We start from the raw sequence: 13,560 nt of genomic DNA, 5'->3' as shown, positions 1-13,560 counted from the left end.
AAATTTAATTTATTTCGTTCAGCCGTTCTGGTGTGATTGAGATATAATATCCATCCATATATTAATAAATAATAAAATAAAATAAAAAGCCTTAATTTACAATGATAACAAAATATTCTTATTATCTATATAAGTTTCTTAATATGTTTCTTTTTTCAAAAATAAAATTTTTAATCATATACGTATAACTAAGAAGGACCCCTCCCCTCGAAGGTGAAGGCCTCCTCCAGATCTTGCCACTGGTCTCTATCGCAATCCATCCTCATCATCATCCTCTTTATCTTATGCCTATAGGTCCGGACCAAGACGAATATATAATATATACAATATAAGTAAACTTAACATATATATTAAACTTTAATACTCAAGTAAACCAGTCAGATAATCTTTTATAAATAAACGTCGCTTGTTCTTAGGCTTATGTAATAAATTTTCCGAAAAGCGACGTAGCGAGTCGGGATTTTTTTCCTTTAGGAAACCCTTATATTAAGCCCTGCTCATTTTAATCTTCGACAGTTCTTTATACAATGCGGAGCTTATATCCGTCTCCGTCGAAACGGTGATTGTGTAGCGTTTAACCTTGCGTCTTCTCTTTGTATATCTTCGTTACAACTTTTCCCGAACTAATATTTTATCAGTGATAATATCTTTATATAATTTTCTCTTAGAATTAATCTCATGCTTAAAGATTCATGTGTTCAATTAATAAATTTGGGATATTTATATATCCAGCAATCTTTATTAGAGCAGAGTTGTGAGGTAAGAACCAAAACTTTTTGCTTGAGAAAAATACCTTTTTAGTATTTAAAATATCGTCTCGAGCGACATACGAATAAAATGAGCGAGTACCTTAAGCCGCATCTGAATATAATTAAAATTAAGTATTAAAAAAAACAGTATTTAATTCGCTAGGAGAGGGATCGAAAAAACAATTGGCATTATTTATATATAATACGAGGAAAATAAGCTACTTATATACTTATGAATAAATTAGTCTTAATTATAAAAATATTTGAAGGTTTAATGATTACGGTGTGATCAAAGACACGAATTACAGAGACTTCACGTAATACTGCTTAAGTCACTCACCATTAGCAGCGCGTCGATGATCTTTCTTTACCTTCAAATATAGATACTGACACTGGAAGAAGTTTAGACCACGTTTAACCATTAACGCCCTGACAACAATATGATCTAAAATCATACTTTTGTTTGTCTGTACATAGAAACACAATAATGAAAACAAATTGCTGTTTGGTGGTAAAAAAGTGACAAATGGGGTACCTACCCAAACGGTACTGCACAAATAACTTCTGCTATAATTTAAAAGTAATTAACAAAGGAATCCTTTATGTTTTTATTAATGTACTATCACGTAGTTGTCGTCGGCTGTTAAATCTTATAAAACAAAATAAAAACCAAACAGAATAATCCCGCTAATCTAGAAGAATTTAAGAACTTACTCATGAATTTATATTTAAATTTAAGTAAATGTAATATTATACGTGTTAAGAATGCAGTAATCAGATCAAACTTTTTTTTTTTTAAATTGAATCTTCATTAAGTATTCTCATCGCAATCTGAAAACGGCCTCTTGTCTCGTCCGCTAACTTTACGACGTCTAAAAGCAAATCTACAAACAAAACTCTCGTAAACCTGTTTACAAAACAATGATAACTCGACAATCTAATATCAACATTTATCAGACTGTCCGTGACGAGAGTTTTTTGTGTGAACGACCTTACTTCAGCTTTTGTTCGGACAGTTTGTTGTTGTCAGCGAACAGAAAATCTGAGTGAACATAATGTCTAACTTCTCTTATTAAGATTTTTTAAATAACCTACATAACATAAACATAATCAGCCTGTAAATTTCCCACTGCTGGGCTAAGGCCTCCTCTCCCGTTGAGGAGAAGGTATGGAGCATATTCCACCACGCTGCTCCAATGCGGGTTGGTGGAATACACATGTGGCAGAATTTCGTTGAAATTAGACACATGCAGATTTCCTCACGATGTTTTCCTTTACCGCCGAGCACGAGATGAATTATAAACAAATTAAGCACATGTAAATTCAGTGGTGCCTGCCTGGGTTTGAACCCGAACTTATCGGTTAAGATGCACGCGTTCTAACCACTGGGCCATCTCGGCTTTAAATAACCTATGATATCTTATTAATATTTTATTACGCTTGAGTTTGTTTATTGATTTGTTACGCTGTTACGGCTTAACCACTGAATCATCATGACATTTCAGATATACGTTTTCAGGAGTGCAACAAACGACATAGTATACCTGATTCACACGAGGAAGAATCGTCGGTTGAAAACTTATTTAACATAAGGTCCGATGTTTTTTGAAACGAAGTTCTTTTACCCGACTTACAGTAGAGTGAACTGGCAGAAGTCGTCACGTAAGGAATGAAGCGTTACGCCCCCTCCATTAGGCCGTTTCCTTTCTTCTTTTTTTCTTAGTCTCCTTTTCTTTTGTATACGGTTAATGAATAGTTTTAATAACAATATTATTTCACTGTGATAACATAATATAAAGCGAAAGCAACTTCATTAAGACCAGGTGTCCCGCGAACTCTCGTGGGTTTTCACAATCAGTTGTGAACTTATAACAAATAATAAATAATAAATATTGGACAACATCACATACATTACTCTGATCCCAATGTAAGTAGCTAAAGCACTTGTGTTATGGAAAATCAGAAGTATAGCACACAAACACCCAGACCCAAGACAACGTAGAAAACTAATGAACTTTTTCTACATCGACTCGGCCGGGAATCGAACCTGGGACCTCGGAGTGGCGTACCCGTGAAAACCGGTGGTCAGACTACTAGACCACGGAGGTCGAATAGTGTTGCCGTTTAGTTATTAATGATATATCTCACTGAAACATTTACCAAATAATGAAAGCTTAAAATGTCAATAAATAAGGCGTATTTTATAGGTGAAAGGCGTATACTCGAAGACTTTCAATCCGATTAAATATAAATTAGATGATTTGATTAATTTAAAAGAAGCTAACATTCTCGGTAGAACACTTCACATTCCTGGATGAAATGACTCATATTGTTTATGTTGGTTAATGGAAACAATAAACACAAAATCTATACAAGACGGCAGGAACTAGGGTCGAGTTTAAAAAAAAATATCCTTACATTTCGCGAGTGAAGCGGCGACGTCGTTTTATTTATTTCAATGTAAGAAAATTGTGTAAGCATTAAACTTCTCGGAATGACATCTGATGAGGAATTTTTCGAAAATACTTTAGTGATCCACTACGTTTTTTAGATGCAATGTACTTCAAAAACATAGCTTGTAGGTTCCATCGAGATGTTTTTCTTTGCCATAAATTATGAGATGAATTGCAATCTTAAATTAAATAAGTGTAAGGGACTACTGTTAGCTTAATTAAATAAAGATTATCTTATTTATCTATCATTAACATATATATTGTAGGGTATATAGGCATGTAACAATGTGTTTATAACTGTACTTACTCAGCATAAATAATATCATTGTAATTTTTGTAGGCGAGCGTCGTGAGGCTTTCACAGTAAACCGGTACTTGATCGATTCACTTCCTGCCCTGTAAACGTCAACCCATATTCGCCCACACTTATGTAGAAAATGTAAAACCATCTATGCTAATATTATGAAGCTGGATAGATTGAAGTGCCTTAAGGTTTATTGTTAATGTTATGTGTGTTCTGTTCAATAAAAAATATTTGGAACTTAGCTTTGCTTGTCTCAATCTAAATAGTCTGATTTTAAATTCCTTTTTGCGTTAAATAGCTATTCTATTAAGGAAGATTTTTAGTTATTACAAAATCTTTTTCCTGACTGAATATCAACGCACAGTCCAAACTATGGAGTCTATATATCTAAAATTTTGAACGTAGCTTTATTTTATAGAGCAAACATCCAATAAAAAGATTTATTGGAAATTTCTAGGTTTTTTTTTTAGAAGTAACTTTGTATTAATGTTATCCATACGAAATCAAAACACACGGCTAGTGAGTAATAAAAATTGACGCTAAAGCTTTCAGGCAAAGAACAGTAACAAATAACTTCAATCACTCGACCACACTGTAGGAACCTAATTCATCAACGTAGTTAAAATCGCAAGGCCTAGTTTGTATATTTTTTGTATTCAAACGACTCGCTTTCCCACGCAACCTTTATGTTAAATAACTTACTAATCAAGCTTGCCTTTTTATAATACCCGATTCTATTCTTACTCTTGTCTTTCAGACACAATTTCCAAGTTAAAAAAAAAAAAACATACGTGATAATTAAATTAATTCCTTTGCGTCCTGCTTGGCTAATATATCTCTAATATATGCATTTTAATGAATAATACTTTTATAAATCTGTTTAATTTGTTCATACGGTCACTAGACTATTTCCTCTGCTCCAAGGTTTATTCGTCGCTTTTAAGAAATTATGTCGTTTATAACTGGTATTTTTTATTTATTTACTTGAAATATTAGGTAATTATTTACGATAAGTTATTTAATGGATATTTATAGTTTTATATATGAGAACTCTTTTGGTATTTTGTATACGAATTAATTGCTATAGTAAAAATATTTCATACTTTTATGGCAGCCATTTGTGAATTAAAATTCAATAAAAAATATCCTTAATATTTTCTATAAGGCTATTTCAACATAAATTATTTATATAACGACAGATCTGTATTCTATTTTCAAAATATCTTTATTGACACACAGGACTGATTATATTTCTGTTCAATAGAAAAAAAACAATTTAATAAAATAAGTGATTATTCAATTGATCCAATACAATAAAATATAGATATATTATAGATATAGATAGAACAGAATCTTATACGTATATTTATATATCATAGCATAATGAAATTAATCGTTTGACCGATAATCGTGAAGCTAATAAAATATGTGTTCAAAAATTCACGCAATATTTTAATTTGCTGCCATTTGTGCGGTAAAGTGCTGGCAACCAAAAAAAAAAAAACCGGTTTGACAGCTGACAGTTTAGGGTTAGAATCCAAGAGAGAACAACGCTATTCTATTGATGAAAATAATTAAAAAAAAAGAAATGAAAGTTTATATATAATATCGCCACAGAATGTTTTATACAGCGTACGTAATTGAAACTCACCGCTAGGTGAAGCAATTTCTTTATCGTTTAACCGATCACGATGACAGTTGGCACTCGTATAATATATATACAGAAAGGACAACGTCGGGTTCCGTATGCCCTATATAGAAATATATTAAGAGAGTAATGGCCGAATTAAAAATATCTTTTGAACTCACGTCTGTGATCGATCATTTAAATATTCGTTTCAAGTAACACTAAGTGACATTATCTCTAGTTGAAACCAGTTTCTATAAGCGAGCAATACTTCCTGGTAGTAAAGAGCTGTATACATTTTATTTAGTAGTGATTATTGAGCCTTTATATATGTATATGCGAGGATAATTATATTATTTATAAATAACTGCCCTCTAGTAGGTATATTTGCTAGCATGTAAGACAATGGATTCTAGGTCTTAAATTAATAAACCCGGTCTAGTCTCTAAATAAATCGTCAATATCAGTCAGAATTTCTAAGACAGTATTATTATTCAATGGGTAAATTTGCCCATTAGACGTCAAATATTTGCCACTGTTCATTGACATTGGCGCCGTAAACAATTTTAAATAGTCCTTACATGCGCTACCAACATTAGGAACCAAAAAAAAACTACTATATACAGTATTTTTATATATTATATATTATTTATTACGGATTATTAATATATTATTTTAAAATGAAAAAAAAAGTCAGTGTGGGCCACGTCTTCCAAGAAGACGACAAGCTCGAAGTCCAGCGAAGATCTGCTGATGTTCAGTAAAAATATAAAATAACGCCGAAATTTATAAAAGTACCTAAAATGTAAAAAAAGGCACGGGCAACTGTGAGCCCGTGGATGTTGTAAATTAAATTTAAAAACAAAAAAAACCTCAGGAAATTAATTGGTTTATCCATTGTGCCTTTAGATACACTGACAGAATCATTCCTGCTAGGCGGTAGAATTAGAGTCGAGTACCTACCTACACTGGCTCGCACTAAGCCCTATCACCGCAGTCATATCGATTCCCTGTCCAATGAAAAAATTAGAACATGGAAGCAAAAATGCTTATGAATTTATACATACCTTGCACACAAATCTTGGGCAGTTAACTGGTGACTTTACATTTTGTATAAAATCAATGAATATCTTAATGCCATATTAAATATATATGTATACATTTATTACATATTATGTATTCTTGTGTTTATAAACATGCAATTTATATTATATGCCATAGATTACGTGTCTCTTTGTTTAAATTCATATTTCGACGCTCTATATTGTCTGGTGGAAATTGTTTTATAGCAATAATATGCTATATATGTTCTTTGAAGATTTTATATATTGTGTTATATTTATTTCATTCGATGTAAAATAAAGTATTTTATTATTATTATTATTATATCGTCGCGAACATGTTCGCTCGTATTTTGCAAACTTTTCGTTGCTTTACATTGGGTCATTTAAAGTATGCAATAGGTACTAAATGCATTGAGATTTTAAATAATTGTTCCAATGCGAGTTTGCAGCAACACCGGTATATTAAGGTCAATTGCAAAATGTTTAAAGTGTGGTGAAAGTAGTTCTTGGCGGCTAGACTGTTTGACCTTCTCTCCCCTCCTTTGTCATACATGAACCGAAGAGAAGGGACGGTCGTGTACGTCTGGGCGAGGATCTCCTTAAATTGGTCAGTACTCGAATGGCTTTTGCAAAGAATTTTAGGTACGTTGCTTGTTCTCTGGAATTGTATTAGATTGAAGTATTGTTATGATGATCTAGATATTATATTTTGAAGTAGTAATTGTTACTTCGTTACCGCATAATAAATTCCCTTGACTTTGCGAATTTCAAATTATTACAATAAAACGCCGGAATTAGGCTAGAACAAAAGGATTAATTATGAGGTTTTTTTTTTAACAAGAAAAAACTTAAAAGGCAAAGGTATATCAATAAATTCAAACCAAATCGATCAAAGACCATTTATATGATAAAAAAAGCGTGGATACAGTTGATTTTCACGCAGGGCATGAAGTTAAATATTAATTTATTTGTATATTTAACCTAGCTTTGATAAGGTGAAAGAACTGAGCGTACGGTGAGAAGTATTGTTTTATACTATATAGAGATGCAATACAATAATAATTTCAATTGAAGATAATTGTTTGTAGAGCAACTTGATTAAAGAATGTTTTTATTTTTGTTAAGTTAGCACTAATAAATTGTTTTACAGCGAAACTTGCATCTTTGTAAAGCGCCGAAATTATTGATAGCATTACCCAACCGTATGGTCAAGCTTGGCTATGATAATATTTCATATTTCTTTAACAAAGCTAATAGTCTATTCCAATAATAAAAAATAATATAAATCTAGTCAAGATTATTTTCATGTATCTTTACGGATATCCTTTTCAAGGAGTTTTTCTTTTATTTGTAAATGAAACCGGCAGTTATATATTTAATTGTAAAAACAGTTTGATCGATTTTTTCCTACAGTTAATTCATATTATTATTTTGTACTTAACATAACTAGAAAGAAAAATATATACACGACCTTTTAAACATGTATATATATATATATTTACAAAGTATAATAGGAATGCCCCAAATTAATAAAGGCATTACTAATATTCCTATTTACCCCTCCTTTTAAGCTTATCGCTTGTATTAGGAATGGGTACGACAATAGCCCAAGGGGTCAGGATCGATCCTGCGACTTGTTACATCGCTAGGCGGCCCGTTAACCATTGCACTATTGGCTCTTAATATATGTATATCTTGACTTCAATTTTTAAATAATAAAATATGAAAATAACATTGACATGACGTTAAAATATATTTTCTCTTTTTTTTCCAGAGAAAAAAACTTTTCCAATTCCTGTTTCAATTTAATATCTTAACAAGTTCTCAAACAAGTCGTTACTGAAAACTCGTTACTGCTAAGAAAAAAGCCGGTAATACGCGTAGTTATACTTTGAATGCAATTCTTCCGCTCTAGAGGTATTTTCAGATACCTATTAAATTAACATAAAAAAATAAAATAAATAACTAGCTATTTGAGCTTTCAGTTAATAACTAACCAAATAAATATTTGAAAAGGTAATAAATAAAATATATAAAATAATTAATGTGACATTAACATGTTATAACATAGTATTGGTTTTGATCGATTGAAAAAATTAATTCTGTATTATAAATGAATATTCGAGTAAATAAGTAAGTAGTATATAGCAGGTGGACTGACAAATGGGCCACATGATGGTAAGTGGTCACCACTATTGATAGATATGGGTACTGTAAGAAATAATAATTATATCTTATGTCACCAATGCGCCAACAACCTGGGGAACTAAGACGTTATGAACCCAGTGCCTGTAAATATACTGGCATTCTCATTCTTTAAACCGGGATACAACAATTAAAAAATACTAAGTATTGCTATTTGGCAGTATCAAAATCAAAATCAAAATATACTTTATACCTACTTGAGTAGGTCTTTACAAGCACTTTTGAATCGTCATTTAACAAACTTGACGACCTCCGTGGTCGAGTAGTGTGTTCACCGGTTTTCATGGGTACGCCACTCCGAGGTCCCGGGTTCGATTCCCGGCCGAGTCGATGTAGAAAAAGTTCATTAGTTTTCTATGTTGTCTTGGGTCTGGGTATTTTTGGTACCGTCGTTACTTCTGATTTCCATAACACAAGTGCTTTAGCTACTTACATTGGGATCAGAGTAATGTATGTAATGTCTAATATCTATTATTTAACAAACTATATTAAGTGAAGCTACCACCAGTAGGACATATAATCTATATATACCCCGACATACCGCCTACTTTGATTTATTAATTCTTCAACAATCATTATTTTTAACCAATTATTTGAAACATTTAGTATCTATGTTATTAAGGGTTAACAAATGAACAAAGAATATATTGTTATTTTTGTTTTAAACGACTATTAGTCAGGTGAGAAAATGGGCCAAGAATATAAACCAGTATACACTGATCCGTAAAAACCATCGAATCCACAACAATATCCTCGTGAAATTAACACTGGCTCATTCACCTCCCATAAACAATAATACAACAAGGAAGAACTAACGTACAGAACCGTTCACAAATAAAAATATATTAAATAAAAAAAAATCGGGCAAGTGTACACAATAAGTGTCAGCAGTTTTTCACTAAAATGTTAACGTTCGTCTAATTAATGACTTTTGTCAAGAATTTTCTTGCCAATTACGTCTCGATTCGCTTTCACTTCCAACTGACGTATGATTGAATATTACGTAACGTCACGTGGTACAACTTAATATGTAACTTGAATTCTCTTTTGTTAACATTAAACTGTTAATTATACAATTCGAAACATCACTTATACGTAGCGAATATTCTTAATGAACTAGCTAAACTATAGCATATGACGGTAAAGATCAAAGGCGGAATATTTTTCGGTTGCATTTGTTTTTTACTTACTTGAATTACATGAGATCTTTTGCACTGTATATGTTTTGAATACATGTTGCATAAATTTAGTATACCTTATTTATAGGGAGGGTCCCTCACCTGTATTGTAACAGATTCGAACATAACATAAGTGAGTGAGAAGAACTGAACATTACAGTACGCAATCTGTATACAAAAATAGCTGATTTGACTGCAGGCGTTTGCTCAAAAACTAAATATAGTAACGTAATGCTTAAAATCGAGTCTTGGACTGATTTACAGGCGAATGCTCCCGGCCTCCCTTAACAATATGTCACCTAAAAATTTTCTCAATTTTACTAACAGAAATTAAATAAATACTTTTTTGTTTTGATAGTGGTCACCACTAATAATAGATATGGTAAGAAGTATTAATTATTTCTCGTGTAACCAATGTGCCACCTAGGGGACTAAGATGTAGGTACCTTGTGGTTGTAGTTGCAATGGTACTCACTGATTAAGCCAAATAACGATACTAAGCTTTGGCTGTTTGGCGGTAGAAAATGTGATCAGTGTGTTAGTACCTACTCAGATGGACTTAGACAAAACCTTATCACCAAGTAACAAATGACATTATTATTTAAGTAAGTACGAGTACTGTTTTGTTTCCGATACATTATTTTACCGGATTAACTAATTAAATCAAATAAAAACCACCGGTGAGGAATGTAGATCAATTATATATTGACAGAATGCTAGAATTTCGTGTTAACCAAATATTCTTTAGGTATTGTATTAATTTTTTAAAACGAAAAATTTTAAACTTTAATATTAAATTTTGATACTAATTTATTTATACAGGTAAATAATGGCTCTTTAAACAACCACTGTTACCTTTGTTACTTATTTAACAAATTGTTACTTATTTATTTAGCCACGTAACATAAGTTTTTATAATTTAAGCTATTATCCATAATTATTGATAATCTTATCAAATGTATTTAAAATATATATAGAGTTCTTATTACTTATTGACGAGAATTGTAATTGGTCATTATAAAAAATATTGTAAAAGAAGTCATAAATATAGGGGTGTTGGATCAATGACCTTGAATATTTAGAATTGATTAATTAATAGCGTCCTTGAAATGACTTTTAGACCGTAAACTTGAATTATATAGAAATCGTAACGCTAAAATTATACTGATCAATACCTACATACTTTAAAATCTCTAAAGATATAATAATTTATACGGAATCATTGATTTGTATTTGTTTGTTGGTTTTATAAAAAAGCTAATAACTTCTCAGCGGCAATCTGAAATTCGGATGTTTTTCTGCCTAATCACGAAAAACTGTACTCCGGTGACTCTTCAAACTTTGTCTTTATAGAAGAGGAGGTTGTCTGTCCAGTGTGACATTCATATAACCGGACAATTTATCCCCATTTAATGTAGATATTGTATAAAAAAGTATTAGTATATAATACCAATCATGATATTTATGTATGTATATACTTGGCCCTAGGACTAGGTGCAAGACCGTCTGGGTAGGTATAACCATCACATATTCTACCGCCAAATAACAATAATTAGTATTTCTGTGTTATGGTTTGAAGGGTAAGTCATTGTGCACCCACCAAGGAATATACCATCTTAGTTCCCAAAGTGATGCATTGGTGATAATGATTAATATATCATGCCAATGTCTATGAGCAGTGGTGACTACTTACCATTTATTGGGCCTTTTGCTAGTTTGCCTACCTATATGACATAAAACAGTATATATGTACATATTATAAAATAATTAAATGTATTCTAATATTAAAATATACCATTCACTGCTTAAATCATAAATGCGTGGAATGGTCATAAAATGTCAGCAGCATTTCCATTTCGATAGCAGTTTCCTGTTATGCCCTAACGAAGGTATGCAATTAAATGACGTTAGGTAATAATTTTTCATAATTAAATAAGGAAGTGACGAAACGTTTCGATGCATTGTGACCGACCGAATGAGAACGATATAGCCATCTCGGTCACACATATGAGGTGACATTCGTCCAGGGTGAAAGGAAACGTGTGTAAAAATTTTACGATTAACAAAAACTTTTTGTGAATTGTATCTCGACTAGTCTTGATACTTGAAATATTTATACACGGAAACAATTAGTCTTCGAATTTGTAAAAATCCTTTATTATTTTAGTTACTATGATATTACTGTATATTTTTTTATTTCTAAAATCTGTAATTTTTAAAGAACTACAATAAAAATTGAACTGGAATTGTATTTAGTTTTACTTTAAATTCTAGTTCTAATAAATTTGAGACTATATTTGTCGTAATACGAAAAAGCTTTGACGCTTAAAACTTAAAGCTTAGTTTGTAAGTTAAATAAAACTGTTACTCCGTATCAGTAAATAACTTGAGGCGGCTTTGAATTAAGCACTTGAAAGTGTAAGCGGTTTTAAAATAAGTTTTTGAGCTTTCAAATATTTTGTAGTTGAGTTTCGAGTGCTTTAGATTCGTGAAACTTTGTTGAATTTGAAGCTCAAAACTTTCATAATTTTTTAATAACTTTAGTTTTCATAATTTATATTAAAAAAATAAAAATATTTGAATTTAAATATTCATAAATATCTGTGCTTTAGAAAGATTTATAAGATTTATAAACGCAATAAAATTAATTGATTTTGAAACATAAATAATAAATATCCACTTAGAATAGATTTTACAAATATCGACTCCCGATAACGGCGTTTGGTTATTTTAGGAGATTGACTGTTAATGTAGAGAGACTATTTAATAAATTATTTAGTAATTGATGAAGAATATTAAGAATTAAATTTACTCGAAGAACTTTCAAAATATAAATGGAATCTATCTAAATAAGAAAACAAAAAAAAAAAAAAAAAATTAACCATTGCATGTATCCAATATTATGAAGTCATACATATAATTATTAATAATAAATCACTTTCGTTTTTATCATATCATTATTCACACCAAAGTATCAAGACAGTTAGGCCCGGTGCGCACACGCACACCGCTTGAATCTGTAAACGGGGCGAAACACCGCACTTTCGGTTCGATTCAGTCCACAACCGTCTCTCCACCGTGACAGGCGACAGGACAGACATGTTTTATAACGCTAAGTTTTTCCTATAATAAGTGAACTGTTCTCTCGGTGTTATCTTATTCTGTGGCCGATTGTACTTGCGTTACTCTAAGTGTTGTGGTGCAGATATTATTGTTTCAAGTGTAATTCTTTGCGCGGAATTTTAAATAATGGTAAGTTTGTTATGGAATATAAAAGAATATTCGGGGGTTTTTTTTATATAATAATCTATTTTTTTTTTTTCATGTGAAGATTGTGTCAATATTCAGTATAAAAGGTGTGATTAAATATTTTGCGTATTAATATTTTTTTATAGCACGTTTTTTAAATGCTAAATTAATTAAAATATTTAAAGACCTTGTATATTAATGCAATGTCGTCTCAGTGGTTTTAATGTGACTAAATTAATCATTAAAATATCAAATTATTAATCAATACAAATTATGCGCGACATTTTGATCAATAAACGAATAAGTCTCAGGCAATTAACGATTTCAGTTAAACTATTGTTTCATAAATATTTTATTATTAATAAAAATCTGAATTTTCAATTCAAAAATAGAACTTGGTGACCTTTAAATGTACGTACGTACTTACGTTTAAACTTTTGAAAACGTAAATGTTAATCTTTTTCAAGGTCAAGTTTGAAATATTCAATATTAATAAAAAAATATCATAGTCTGTCTTTTAATCTCGCTTTAAATTCAATATTATTTTTAACATTTGTATAATTAATGGCGACAATGTCGAAATACAAACTTGGCAGAACTCGTTTAAGTCTTTTCCTCGTAAGAATTAAAAATAAATGTTCGTTGTGCTTTATGTCACAGATTAAAAATTCGAAATCTGCTATTTACGCAGCAACGTCTAGCGTACAATGGATAAAACATAGTTTCACTAA

At 31.0% G+C, this 13,560-nt stretch overlaps 1 protein-coding gene across 1 annotated transcript in view; it reads left to right on the top strand.

The window, feature by feature from the left end:
* The first annotated feature begins 12,620 nt into the window (after nt 1–12,620).
* The window catches only part of LOC113394040 (probable chitinase 10), a 106,803-nt gene continuing 105,863 nt past the window's right edge, over nt 12,621–13,560 (top strand). Inside the window, exon 1 of the mRNA XM_064215737.1 lies at nt 12,621–12,832. Coding sequence (XP_064071807.1) covers nt 12,830–12,832 — 3 coding nt within the window. The 5' untranslated portion in view covers nt 12,621–12,829. The remainder of the gene's footprint in view (nt 12,833–13,560) is intronic.

The sequence above is a fragment of the Vanessa tameamea genome, chromosome 9 (genome assembly GCF_037043105.1).
Source record: "Vanessa tameamea isolate UH-Manoa-2023 chromosome 9, ilVanTame1 primary haplotype, whole genome shotgun sequence".
Classification (NCBI taxonomy): domain Eukaryota; kingdom Metazoa; phylum Arthropoda; class Insecta; order Lepidoptera; family Nymphalidae; genus Vanessa; species Vanessa tameamea.
Note: the sequence above shows the minus strand (reverse complement) of the source record. Positions and strands in the feature narration are given on the sequence as shown.